We start from the raw sequence: 12300 nt of genomic DNA, 5'->3' as shown, positions 1-12300 counted from the left end.
AGTGATGGTCCTCAGGGGGACCCATTAACACTGTGAGAAACTTTGGAGTTTGCTCCTGACTTGGACTTCCTGAGAGGCATCTGCAACTCCCTCTGACTGTCTGAGGGTCCTGGAGTCAGCACCAAACCCACCAGAGGGGTCATTAAATGTGCTGGGCTGGTCCTGTGCTGCTGAGCTGGGCCGGGCTCCTGGGATGGAGGGAGCTCCTGGCAAGCGGGCAGCGCTGCAGAGAGACAGCTGTGCCCAGGAGCAGGGCTGGGGGCACTGCCTGCAGGCACCCAGGGGAGAGGGGGGAGGCACGGAGGGGTTAAAGGCAGACGGGGGTGGGAGGGTGCTGGGAGCTCAGAAGAGGAGAAATGTTCACAGCCCGTGACACAGTGAGTCTCTGGGTGCGGGGCAGGGCAGCTGCAGTTCGGGGAGGGATCGTGTGAAGCTGGGACAACCCACAGCCTGTGGGATCTCTCTCTTCTATGGAGGAGGAGGACACGCTCCAGAGCAGGGCTGCCCTGCTGCACTGTCAGAGGGACAGGGCATGATGGCTGCCTTCTGCCAGGGACGGCTGCAGGGTGTGAAGGTGGGTGTGCAGCCAGGGGTGCCCAGGGCTGTCCTTCCCAGCAGGGTCCCTGCACCCCAGGGGCTGTGTGCTGGGGCAGGGACTCTGCCGCCTGCCAGGGTCAGCACTCAGCTGCTCGGGGAGCTCCCCACGGTGCTGTGGGGAGAAGCTGTGTGTGGAAGGAGCAACTCCTGGCAGGAGAGGGTCCTTCTGCTGTCAAAAGGGTGCTGTGTGGGTCAGAGCTGCTCACAGCTCCAGATCAGCCCCAGGATAATGGCAGAGGCAGCATTTCAAGAGCGATATCAAGGCAGGGGCTACCTTAAACATTGAGACCTTTCCAGGGTCTGTGATTTCAACTTTCTTCCAAGGGAGAGGGGAAAGATGCCGACAAGTTTGAGTAAGTCCCTGAGACTCCTGACCTGTTACACTGAGGGATCAGCAGATCTGCCAGGAGCCTCATAAGCGCCTTCCCCCACTCCCCTACCTACAGACAGCACCAGCACCACCTCTGCCTGCAGCATCAGTGCTTCTCTGACCTACTCCTTAGGACCTGCCCACCCAGAGATGCCCCTGGGCAGTGCCCGGCTGCCAGGAGGGGTCTGCAGGGCAGAGCTGAACACACAGCGGGTGGGATGGGGTCTGTGAGCACTGACAGGGAGGAGACCTGGGGACAGAGAAACAGCCCCGGCAGGGACAGCTCCAGGCAGAGAGAGCCAGGCCACCCCTCTGCATCACTCTGCTCAGCTGCACGGGGAAAGATGTAAGAATTTGGAGAAATGAACTTTGAACCTGGGCTCTTCTGAGCTCACAGAAGTCGACTTTCTTCTTCTAGTACATTGTTACTGAGATCATCCTCCAAAGGAGAGAGGTGCAATAAATAAAGGACACCTGCATGGTGACCAGCAGGTCACTCGTGGGCAGAGCAGCTCTCCTGACTCTTCAGTAGGACACAGGGAGACCTTGTGTCCCTCAGGGCTCACCAGTGTTCAGGCTGAGAGCAATGTGAAAGAAAAAGGATTCTGCCCTTTCCAAGAAAGTGCCCTCACTCAGCAGCACAAGCCTGAGCTCACCAAAAGGAGCTGAATTAAGTTTCCTCAAAGAAAGAGAACTAATTTTGAGGAAATTTTTTAAGAAACAGCATAGGTGTTGTGGTTTTTGGACTGAGGGTCGAGACAAGAACCGAGAGGGAGCACCCACCAACCATGGTCTCGGGCAAAACATGACTCAGGCTTTCTTCATAAAACAAAACAATTTATTAACAGTTACTTAACAAGAGACACAAGGGAATGAAACCGGTTACTTGAGAGGAGAAAGAGAAAACAAGGCCAGATCTTAAAACAACACCTCCCCAACCCCTGTTTCCTTTCGTTGCTGGCTCTACCTCCCCCCCGGCGGAGCAGGGGGACAAAGAATGGGGAGTGCAGGTCAGTTCATCCATGTTGTTACTGCTGCTCCTTTCTTAAGGGAGGAGGAGTCTTTACACCATTTTTCCCTTGCTTCGGTGGATCCCCTACTCACGAAGAAAAAAGTCCCCAAACTTTTCCAACGTGAGTCCTGCCCGCAGGATTGCAATCCTTCCCCATGGATTGTACCAGTTCGGGCTTTACCAGTCTTGGCCTCTTAGGGAGCTGCTGCCACTCGCGTCGGCGTGGGTCGTCCCACGGACTCCAGATGCCTCCACGACCTCGTCGTGCATTCCATGCCCATTATTAACAGTACCTCGTCGTGCATCCCCTGCTCCACGGCCTCTCCTGGGCTCAGGCATCTCTTTTTTTTCCGACGTGGGTTTCTCCACGGGCCACGAGTGGGTCTCTGCTCCGCCGAGTGCACCCTGGCTGCAGGGGGGCCGCCTGACATCTTCACACCGATTGCAAGGGAAAACTTCAGCTCCAGTACACCTCCTCCTGCTCCATCTTGGCTGACCCGGTCGTTGTGGTTGTTTTCTCTTAGATCTTAATCCTCTCTGGGGGAGCTCGACCCGGCGGGCACCCCGGGAGCGAGGCGCTTCCCGAGCCCCCCATGCGGCTCCCCCGGTGCCATCTTGAGCACATGGCGCCGGCCCGGGCCCGGGCAGCCGCCCGGCCGGGAGCCAGGAGCGAGGGCAGCGCCCTCCTGCTCTCTCCTCGCTCCTGAGCAAAAGACCACCAAAAGAACGCCCTCCCATCCCTTTGTCCCAACTTAAATAGGGTAATTCGCAGAGTCGCTGATTTGGCTCAACCCCCAAGGGGGATGGGACTCAGATCTGGTGGCACAGGGAGCAAATCCCCTCTCCTGCCACCAGAACACCCACACACACATCAAACTATCACAATAGGACTGGCTCAAAAAAAAATCTGCTTTAAATTGTCAATGTCCTCTTCTCTTTCAACAGGCCCTCATGCCCAGAGTGAACAAATGTCCAACGGCAGCTCTATCACCCAGTTCCTCCTCCTGGCATTCGCAGACACACGGGAGCTGCAGCTCTTGACCTTCTGGCTCTTCCTGGGCACCTACCTGGCTGCCCTCCTGGGCAACGGCCTCATCATCACCACCATAGCCTGTGACCACCACCTCCACACCCCCATGTACTTCTTCCTCCTCAGCCTCCATCTCCACCACTGTCCCCAAAGCCATGGCCAATTCCCTGTGGGACACCAGAATCATCTCCTACTCAGAATGTGCTGTGCAGCTTTTGTTCTTTATCTTCTTTATCACAGCTGAGTATTGTCTTCTCACCATCATGGCCTATGACCGCTACGTTGCCATCTGCAAACCCCTGCACTACGGGACCCTCCTGGGCAGCAGAGCTTGTGTCCACATGGCAGCAGCTGCCTGGGCCACTGGGTTTCTCAGTGCTGTGCTGCACACGGCCAATACATTTTCACTGCCCCTCTGCCACGGCAATGCCCTGGACCAGTTCTTCTGTGAAATCCCCCAGATCCTCAAGCTCTCCTGCTCACACTCCTACCTCAGAGAAGTTGGGCTGATTGTGGTTATTGCCTGTTTAGGATTTGGGTGTTTTGTGTTCATTGTGGTGTCGTATGTGCAGATCTTCAGGGCCGTGCTGAGGATCCCCTCTGAGCAGGGACGGCACAAAGCCTTTTCCACGTGCCTCCCTCACCTGGCTGTGGTCTCCCTGTTTGTCAGCACTGGCATCTTTACCTACCTCAAGCCCCCCTCCATCTCTTCCCCATCTCTTGATCTCTTGGTGTCAATTCTGTACTCGGTGGTGCCTCCAGCAGTGAACCCCCTCATCTACAGCATGAGGAACCAGGAGCTCAAGGATGCCCTGAGCAAACTGATGACTGGATGGTATTTGGAAGCAATAAACCACCCATTTTCTTCTGCACAGCAGTTACAATAAAACTTGTTGCAGGCCCAGCCTGTCATCTGTAATTTTTGTTGTTATTGGTGGTTTTTCACTCGTAGCGATGTTGTCATCCTCTTTCTCGCTCACTCTCTGCTTTCCTTCCCTGACCAAGTGGCTGTGCAAATGAGGAGCTGTGCGCTCTGTGTGATTAAACAAAATAAAGGGCCTTGCAGTGACTTTTTTTTCCTTGAGATCCTTCCTCCAAGATCTTTTCAGTGCTGCACGGACAGTCCCTGTGTGCAGAGGTGGAGGGGAAGAGAGTCCCGGCATGGCAGCCCTGCCAGGGAGCACTTGTTCTTCCAGAGCTGCTCTCTTTTCCCTCCCACACTCTCTCTGAGCCCTTGGGTTTGGTGCCAGCCCTGAGCTCTCTGGCAGCTTGGTCACAGCCCTGCGGGGTGGCAGCCCTGTGACCGCAGGCAGGGGCAGGCAATGGGCACTGCTGTGACAGAGCTGGCCTCCCTAAGAGCGGTTCCATCATACCAGGGGATCTTCTCAGGGCAGTGCAGGAAGGCTTAGCTCTTATTCCAAAGTCGTTTTCAAAACATGCCCAGGAGATTGACCACAACAGAAAACACCAGTGAACAGCTAAAGTGTGTGAGTGTTCAGGGTGGGGGCACACAGCAGTGTCCCTGCCATGCCATGGGACAACCAAGACAAGCTCAGAGCAGGGTGACACACCGTAGGGCTGAGGTGCCTCCCAGCCCCGGGGAATGGCAGCAGGAGGTCAGGGAGACACTGTGACTGCTGCAGTGCACCGTCTGTGCGTGTGTGAGGGAAGGGCTCGTGTCTCTGAGCAGCCCTGTGTGTGAGATGAGTGCACGAGGGCAGCTCAGGGGCAGACACCTGACAGAGCCCTGACACTGCTGTGTGTGACTCCAGGTTTAACCCTCACCATCCCCATGAGATTTCTCTCACCTGCCGTGGACAGGGTCATTGCAAATCATAGAATCATAGAATCATAGAATTTCTAGGTTGGAAAAGACCTTAGAGATCATCCAGTCCAACCGTCCCTAATCCCCCATTAAACCATATCCTCAAGTAGATCATCCACCCTATTCTTAAACACATCCAGGGATGGGGACTCAACCACCTCCCTGGGCAGCCTATTCCAGTGGCTGACAACCCTTTCAGAGAAGAAATACTTCCTAACATCCAACCTGAATCTCCCCTGACTAAGCTTATACCCATTTCCTCTTGCTCTATCACCCATCACTAATGTAAAGAGCCCTTCCCCCACCTCCCCACCATCCCTTCTCAAGTATTTGTAGGCTGTAATCAGGTCTCCCCTCAGCCTCCTCTTCTGCAGGCTAAACAGCCCCAACTCCCTCAGCCGCTCCCCACAAGTTTTATTTTCCAGCCCCTTGACCAGTTCAGTCGCCCTTCTCTGGACCCGCTCCAGGAGCTCAATATCTCTCTTAAAGCGAGGGGCCCAAAACTGGGCACAATATTCCAGGTGCGGCCTCACCAGTGCCGAGTACAGGGGCAGGATCACTTCCCTGCTCCTGCTGGTCACACTATTCTTGATACACGCCAGTATCCCATTGGCCTTTTTGGCCACCTGGGCACACTGCTGGCTCATATCAAGCCGGTAGTCAACCAACACTCCCAGGTCCTTCTCCGCCAGGCAGCTCTCCAGCCACTCTTCCCCGAGCCTATAGCGATGCTTGGGGTTTTTATACCCCAAGTGAAGGACTCTGCCCTTGGCCTTATTAAAGCTCATGCCATTGGCCTCAGCCCAACGATCCAGTCTGTTCAAATCCCTCTGAAGGGCCTCCCTACCCTCGAGCAGATCGACACAGCCTCCCAGCTTGGTGTCATCCGCAAACTTACTGAGGGTACATTCAATTCCCTCATCCAGGTCATTGATAAAGATGTTAAACAGAACTGGACCCAGCACTGAGCCCTGGGGAACCCCACTGGTGACCGGCCTCCAGCCGGATTTAGCCCCATTTACCACCACTCTTTGGGCCCGGCCATCCAGCCAGTTTTTAACCCAAAGGAGGGTGTGCCTATCCAGGCCAGCAGTTACCAGTTTCTCAACCAGAACACTATGAGAAACTGTATCAAAGGCTTTACTGAGGTCAAGGAAAACTACATCCACAGCCCTTCCCTCGTCAACCAGGCGGGTCACCCCGTCATAGAAGGTAATCAGGTTTGATTGGCAAGACCTGCCTTTCATAAACCCATGTTGACTGGGCATGATCACCCGGTTAGCCTGTATGTGCTCAGTAATAGCACTCAAGATGCCCCTGTCTGCTCCATCATCCTTCCTTGGCTTTCTGGCCTGTGCCTTCAAATGCACACTATGAAAGAAGCATGACTGTGGAGCATCTCACCTGTGCAGTCAGAAAGGGTTCTGAAGCATGACTGACATTGCCCTTCAGAAGAAGCCATTTCTCACCTTTCAGAAGGCACAGAGCCCATCTGGGGAGCATGAATGCACTCTGAGGCACACACCCTTTCATGTTTCACCTCTCTGAATGCTCTTACCAATTTATTTAAGCAATTAACAAAGACACAGATGTTCTTCCACGCAGGTAACATCTCCTCTCACAGCAGCGTTAGTGCCGTTATCAGCACCTTTTGCAGGCGTGGGGCATTTCCTCACTTTGCAGGCCTGAGCATGGCCTCATCCTATAACCAGTACCAGGCTTTGTGCCACCCGCTTCTCTCTACATGGTTCCTGATCTGGAAGGTCTGTATGCAGAAAGAAGCTGCACCTGGGCTGCAGATATTTCTTTCATCTACAGTAATCATTTCCTTCTTGTCCCAGATACAATTCTGTGACCTCAGCGGAGTGGATCATGTCTTCTGTGATGTCACTGGAGCTCTCCTGCAGTAACACCATGACATTTCTGCTGCTTGCTTTCATAACCTGCTTTTTAGTCCCTGTCCTCTTCTTCCTGTTCACACGGGCATCTGGTGTGTGCATCAGAACTGCCACCCTAGGGCAGCTCTCCCACCCAGAATGGGCAGACAGAAGGTGTTCTCCAACCGCTCCTCTCACCTCACTAGTGATTTGGGAGAGGTGAGGGAGAAAAATGCTCAGAAAAGCTGTGAGCTGCACATTGGAGTTGTGGGCCTGCAGGAAGAAATCACTTCCAATTCTCTTCTGAACAAGCCCCTAGGACACGGGCAAGTGTGGTCTGTTTCCTAGGCATTCTTCTGGAAGTGCGTCATAGAGAAAGTTTTGGGCCCAGGAAGGGACAGATAGGTCATTGTTGAGCTGGCTGGCATTATCATGAGACCTCTCTAAAACATCTTGGAAAAGCCAGAGCAATCAAGGAGGTTCCAAGGTCCTTGGAAAAGGAAAATATCAAACCTACCATCAAGAAAGGCAAGAGAGAGATTTGAGAGAAATTTCCAACCTAGAAATTCTATGAAATTCTATGAATTTTTTTTTTGTCCATTTTTTTTTTCCCTTATGCATTGTTTATTCAGATGCCTCTCACCAATGCTGGTACTTTGACCTTCAGGGGGTAAAAGCTCACCTGTCTTTCCCCAGTCTAATGGTCTCCTTTGCCAATTCTTTCATTGTGTTTATGTCTGTCTTTTTGTATCTCCCTACCTAACATATTTCTCACAAGATTATGCTCTGTAGAAGGGCGGCCTCATGAGAGACAGTTTGTACTTAGCATGTGGAGGAGCAGTGTGTTTTATTATAAATCTCTATCATGTTTTACTTTTCTTTGCTTGCAAAGAGGAAAAATCCTCCTGTGCCTGTGTGCAGCCAGTTCCCTGAGGGAAACAGGTGGGAGATGGTGCAAAGGAGCTGTAACATCCAGCTGCAGAGATCAGTGGAGTCTGATGTAAGGAAAAGTGATGCAAGTCCCAGGGGGACAGTGAGAGAAATGGTGGGGTTGGGAGGTGAGGAGCAAGGTTGTCCATACAGTGTCAGACCTCAAGGATCTGCTTGTCCTACCAGTCTAGATCTCCTGAGGAGAAACTCAGGATCATTATCACTTGGAGAATGCTGCTATAACCTCTTCTCTAAACTAAAAAGGAATGAAATATTCCCTTTAAAATAAAAAATAATGTTGATCAGGTGTACATTGAAATCTTCCTCCTTAACTACACTGTGAAAGAGCTCCAATTAGCTATAATTGAAGTCTTGAAGAAAATTACAAGAAGATAAAGAGCTCATCAGGGCATTTGAGGCTCATTACATGGACCTCAGATACTGAGAGATGACTCAACAAACCTCTCAACAAGTTCAAGTCAGAAGCAGATCCCAAACTTGCTTGGAGCATTGATTGGCCCCACTGAGGGCCATTACTGACAAAACCTCCCCAAGGACTCGTTAGAGCAGATCATTGGAGGCCATGATTGCAGGTAGGCAAAGGCCCTGAGCAGGTGGCTGTAATGCTGAGAAAAGCCTTTTGTTTGTTTTGTGAAGCAGAAAGGCCAAGCCCTGACCCCCAGGTCCTGGGAAGGCACATCCTGAGACCCTCAGATGAATGTTTTGACTCACTGACCTTGGTGGCAGAGGCAACTGGTACAGCCAAGGGGACAAAGACCTCAGTCCTGTTGGACTTTTCAGCTTTGCTAGAGTCCTTGGCCATCCTTACTGCAGGCTGTCCTACACTGTCCCACACCTGCACCTCTTTCCCTTCAGGTTGCTGATACCTTTCCTGCTTTCCCACCTGGCTCTCACCCCACCATTTCTATACCTTCACTGATGTCTCTCTGCCCTCTCTGTTTTGTCTTTGAAACACATAGCCATGGACTGATCCAGACTCCCTCTGGGTGACCTCTTGCATCACAATATTACCCTTTGAGTGAGATTTCTTTTTTCTCATCTCCAGTCTGAACCTTCCAGGCTGCACTTTGCGGTTTCTCATCTCACTATCAAGAGAAGCCACCTTTCAAGCAGTTGCAGGCTACTACTGTAGTGTCCTGAGCCTGCACTTCACCAGGCTATAGAAGCTCAGGTCCCTCAGCCTCTCCACAGAGGACCCAAACCCCATCCTGGCAGATCTCCTCGAGAACCTCCCATCATGAAGGGATGATCTGTTTTGGAAGGAAATACAGAATCATTTACACTGAAAGGGACCTCAGAAGGTCTCTAGGTCAACCTCCTCCTCTCAACAGGGTCAGCTGTGAGGTCAGAGCAGGTTGCTCAGGACTTTATTTGCTTTAGAACATCCAAGGATGGAGGTGACACAAGTTCTCTGAAAAATCCACTGCAGTGCTTGAGTGTCTTGAAGGGGAGAAAGTTTTTCCTCCCTTATTTCACCTGATGCTCATTGGCCCTCATCCTCCCATCATGCACAACAGTGTGAACCTGGCTGCATTTACTTGCTGATACCCAAGAACATGTGAGAAAGCTGTTATCAGGTCTCTCCAAAGCCTTCTCCTGGCTTTGCACCTTTGCAGCAAAGACGAACAAGGGCATCTGGGCAGCATTAGGCAGAGCACTGCCAGTAGGTTGGTGGAGGTCATCCTTCCTCTCTACTCAGACCTACTACAATTTGTCCTGCTGACTTGCCTCAGAGTTTTCTGCTGTACCTCCTCGCTCTCACTACAGCCAAAGCTGCCCTCCACACATTCCTCCAATCCTGCCTTGTCTTCTTGTGGAAGAAAATATCTAGGAGAGCATTTTCATCATGTTGGGTCAGGGATTACCCTCCACCTTCCCTGTAACTGAGGTCTTCTAGCAGAGGTCCCTGATCTTCAAAATCCCAAAGTATTACCAGATCCTAAAATTGTGTCCCTTCCTCCAGCTGCCTAGAGGGCAACTCATCCTCTTCCCAAGATTCCTTGGGTCAGTGACCCTGACCAAAAGACCATTGTACCTCAAGGAGTGAGTGATCCACCTAACAGTAAACCTCAGCAGACCCAGGCCTGTGCTGTGCTCTGCGTCCAGCTTGGCCTTCAGGCTGTGCTGTACAGATCATGCTCCTGGGTTGCAGAATGAATCTGAATGAGAAGTCTGCAGGAAGCTCCCACCTGGTATCGGTGATTGGGCCAACTGCATGTCCTTCCCTGTGTCTGACACGGCCACAACAAATTCACATGGAAACAGCCTCTTTTGGGGCAGCAGAAATGGTTCGAATTTTTTTCCTTGTAGGAAAACACTGCAAGTGATCACAGGAACAAAATGGAACAACTCTTTTACAGACGGATCTGCAAGACTTGCTGCACCAGCTGACTGGACAGAAGGAACCTCACCATGATGTTCCAAGCCACCAGCCTGCTGCTGGCCTTTCAGCTTCTTGCAGAAACACAACCAAAGCGTGTGCTGCTGTCCCATCAGGTGCTCGGGGGAAAGCACATGACAGCCACAGCCAAGCCCTCTTCTTGGATGGGCCTACCAGGTATTTCAAGGGATTCCCAAATCAATGTCCCAACCACGTGTCTTCTGCTTTCCTATCAGGGGCGCTGGCAGATGTGAGCCTAAAAACACATATCCCAGCCGCGGTTCAAGGGCTGACCTATCAGCTCCTGCAGCAAGAAGTGACCTCACAGGCCTTTTCCCTGCCATGTACCTGCTGCTGGCCTTTCAACTCCAGAGACACCAGTGACCTCACAGCCACCTTCCCAGCCTTGTGCCTCCTGCTGGCCCATGAGATCCTGAGGCACCACTGACCTCACCATAGCGTTCCCACCCATCTCCTCCCTGTGGCCTATGACCTGATGAGATGCAGGTAACCTCAGGTTCCCTGCGGCTCTTCTGGGAACTCACCATCCCCTTCCTGCCCCCAGGGGCCCAACAGCTTCAGTCAGGGTTACGAAAGGTTTGAAGGTGAGAGAATCAGAGTGTGGGAAAGAAAAGCTTTGGGGGTTGGGTGTTCAGGTTAAGCTTTAGGGATTAGAGCTCCCTTTTCATGGTTAGGAACTAGGCGAAGGTTTCTAGGGTTGATTTGGTGTTTGCTGAGAGTGTCTGGTGCGTGTGAGGGTATGGGCTGGGTTTGTGGATTTTGATTTTGTTTTGGGTTGGGGTGAGGGCTGGGGTTATGGCCAATATTTTAATGCCAAGCATATGTGCAGGCAATTAGGGTGATCCATAGGGTAAGAGCACAGGGAAGGGGTGATGTGTCTGGCTTTGGTTTAGTGGTGGATTTGGAGATGAGGGATCAGAGTAGTGGATTCCTTTCAGGATGAGGGGTCATATGTAGGGGTAGGGTCAGGATTTAAGGCTCTTGGTAGAAAAAGGGTAACAGCCTGACCTGAATGTTTCCACAGTCAGTGTCTCAGTGACATCAAAATTACCTGAACGGATCTTACCTCTTCCAATCTCTGTTGGCCAAACCCCTCTTCCTTCCCCCAAATCTGGAACTGCTCTTATGGAGGCCAGCTCTGTCACAGCAGTGCCCATTGCCTGCCCCTGCCTGCGGTCGCAGGGCTGCCACCCCGCAGGACTGTGACCAAGCTGCCAGAGAGCTCAGGGCTGACACCAAACCCAAGGGCTCAGAGAGAGAGTGTGGGAGGGAAAAGAGAGCAGCTCTGGAAGAACAAGTGCTCCCTGGCAGGGCTGCCATGCCGGGACTGTGGGAAAATAACTGAAATTGGAGGGGAATAGGAGAACATTGTCTCCCAAAGTTCAGCTACATCTCAACATAAGCTGTAATATCAGAGCAGCTCTGAGATGAGACACAGCTGCTGCTCCCAGGAACAAACAAGGCCTATGTAATACCCTTGAAATGGGGAGTAGACTGGTACAGAGGTATCACGGCTCATCCCTGTTCTCAGGGATAAGGGGCGCCTGGTGAGGATAAAGATGAATCACAACACTGCCTCAGCAGTGATGGTGAAATCATGTCCTTCAGCTACCAAATCACACCTCCACCCGCCTCCGAGCTGCGACCACCCCTCACGAGAGAAATTTACACCAATCCTAATGAAGTTATGTACGACCAGAGTCACTCGAGCTCCACCTAAAAGAAATGAAAATGGTATAAAATGGCAAAAGACAAAGGGCATGTCAGGGAGAAGCCCCTCCATCAAAATGTCCGGGATCAGTCGCTGGGCTGAACCTCTCTTCTCCCCCCATAGGGACGCCTATTGGGTAAGAACTCTGTGTTATGTGCATTTACTTACTAACATCTCACTAGCTATTTGGTATTATCACTGATCAGTAATAGTTTCATATTATCTCTGCAGTATTTTAATCAAAATTGTTTTGTAGTCAGTCACTGTCACTGGCTATCTACGAATCTATATCCTGTCACGAATAAAATCTGATATATACAAAAGTTCTGGAGACTTTTGCCCTTGTTATAAGGAGGTTGGGCTATAGAACTACCGAACTGGTGCACTCACCAAAGATATATCTATACAAAAGGCCCAGCAACCTTTGACCTTATTATACAGACCGGTCATTTTCACATTACAGCGTGACACCTTGTGAGCGAGGGACAGTGTTGCAGAGCCCTTCTGTGGACGGCCCAGAGTCATG

The 12300-nt window shown here is 51.7% G+C and overlaps 1 protein-coding gene across 1 annotated transcript; it reads left to right on the top strand.

Annotated features, from left to right (window-relative positions):
• The first annotated feature begins 2932 nt into the window (after window positions 1-2932).
• LOC147526049 (olfactory receptor 14J1-like) lies at window positions 2933-3896 on the top strand. Its single transcript, XM_086630616.1, has one exon. The coding sequence runs from the start codon at window positions 3165-3167 to the stop codon at window positions 3894-3896; it is 732 nt and encodes a 243-aa protein (XP_086486742.1). The 5' UTR covers window positions 2933-3164.
• The last annotated feature ends 8404 nt before the right edge of the window (window positions 3897-12300 follow it).

The sequence above is a fragment of the Tauraco erythrolophus genome, unplaced genomic scaffold, assembly GCF_009769465.1.
Source record: "Tauraco erythrolophus isolate bTauEry1 unplaced genomic scaffold, bTauEry1.pri scaffold_40_arrow_ctg1, whole genome shotgun sequence".
Lineage (NCBI taxonomy): Eukaryota > Metazoa > Chordata > Aves > Musophagiformes > Musophagidae > Tauraco > Tauraco erythrolophus.
The sequence above is the reverse complement of the archived record's forward strand: the minus strand, read 5'-3'. Positions and strand labels throughout refer to the sequence as shown.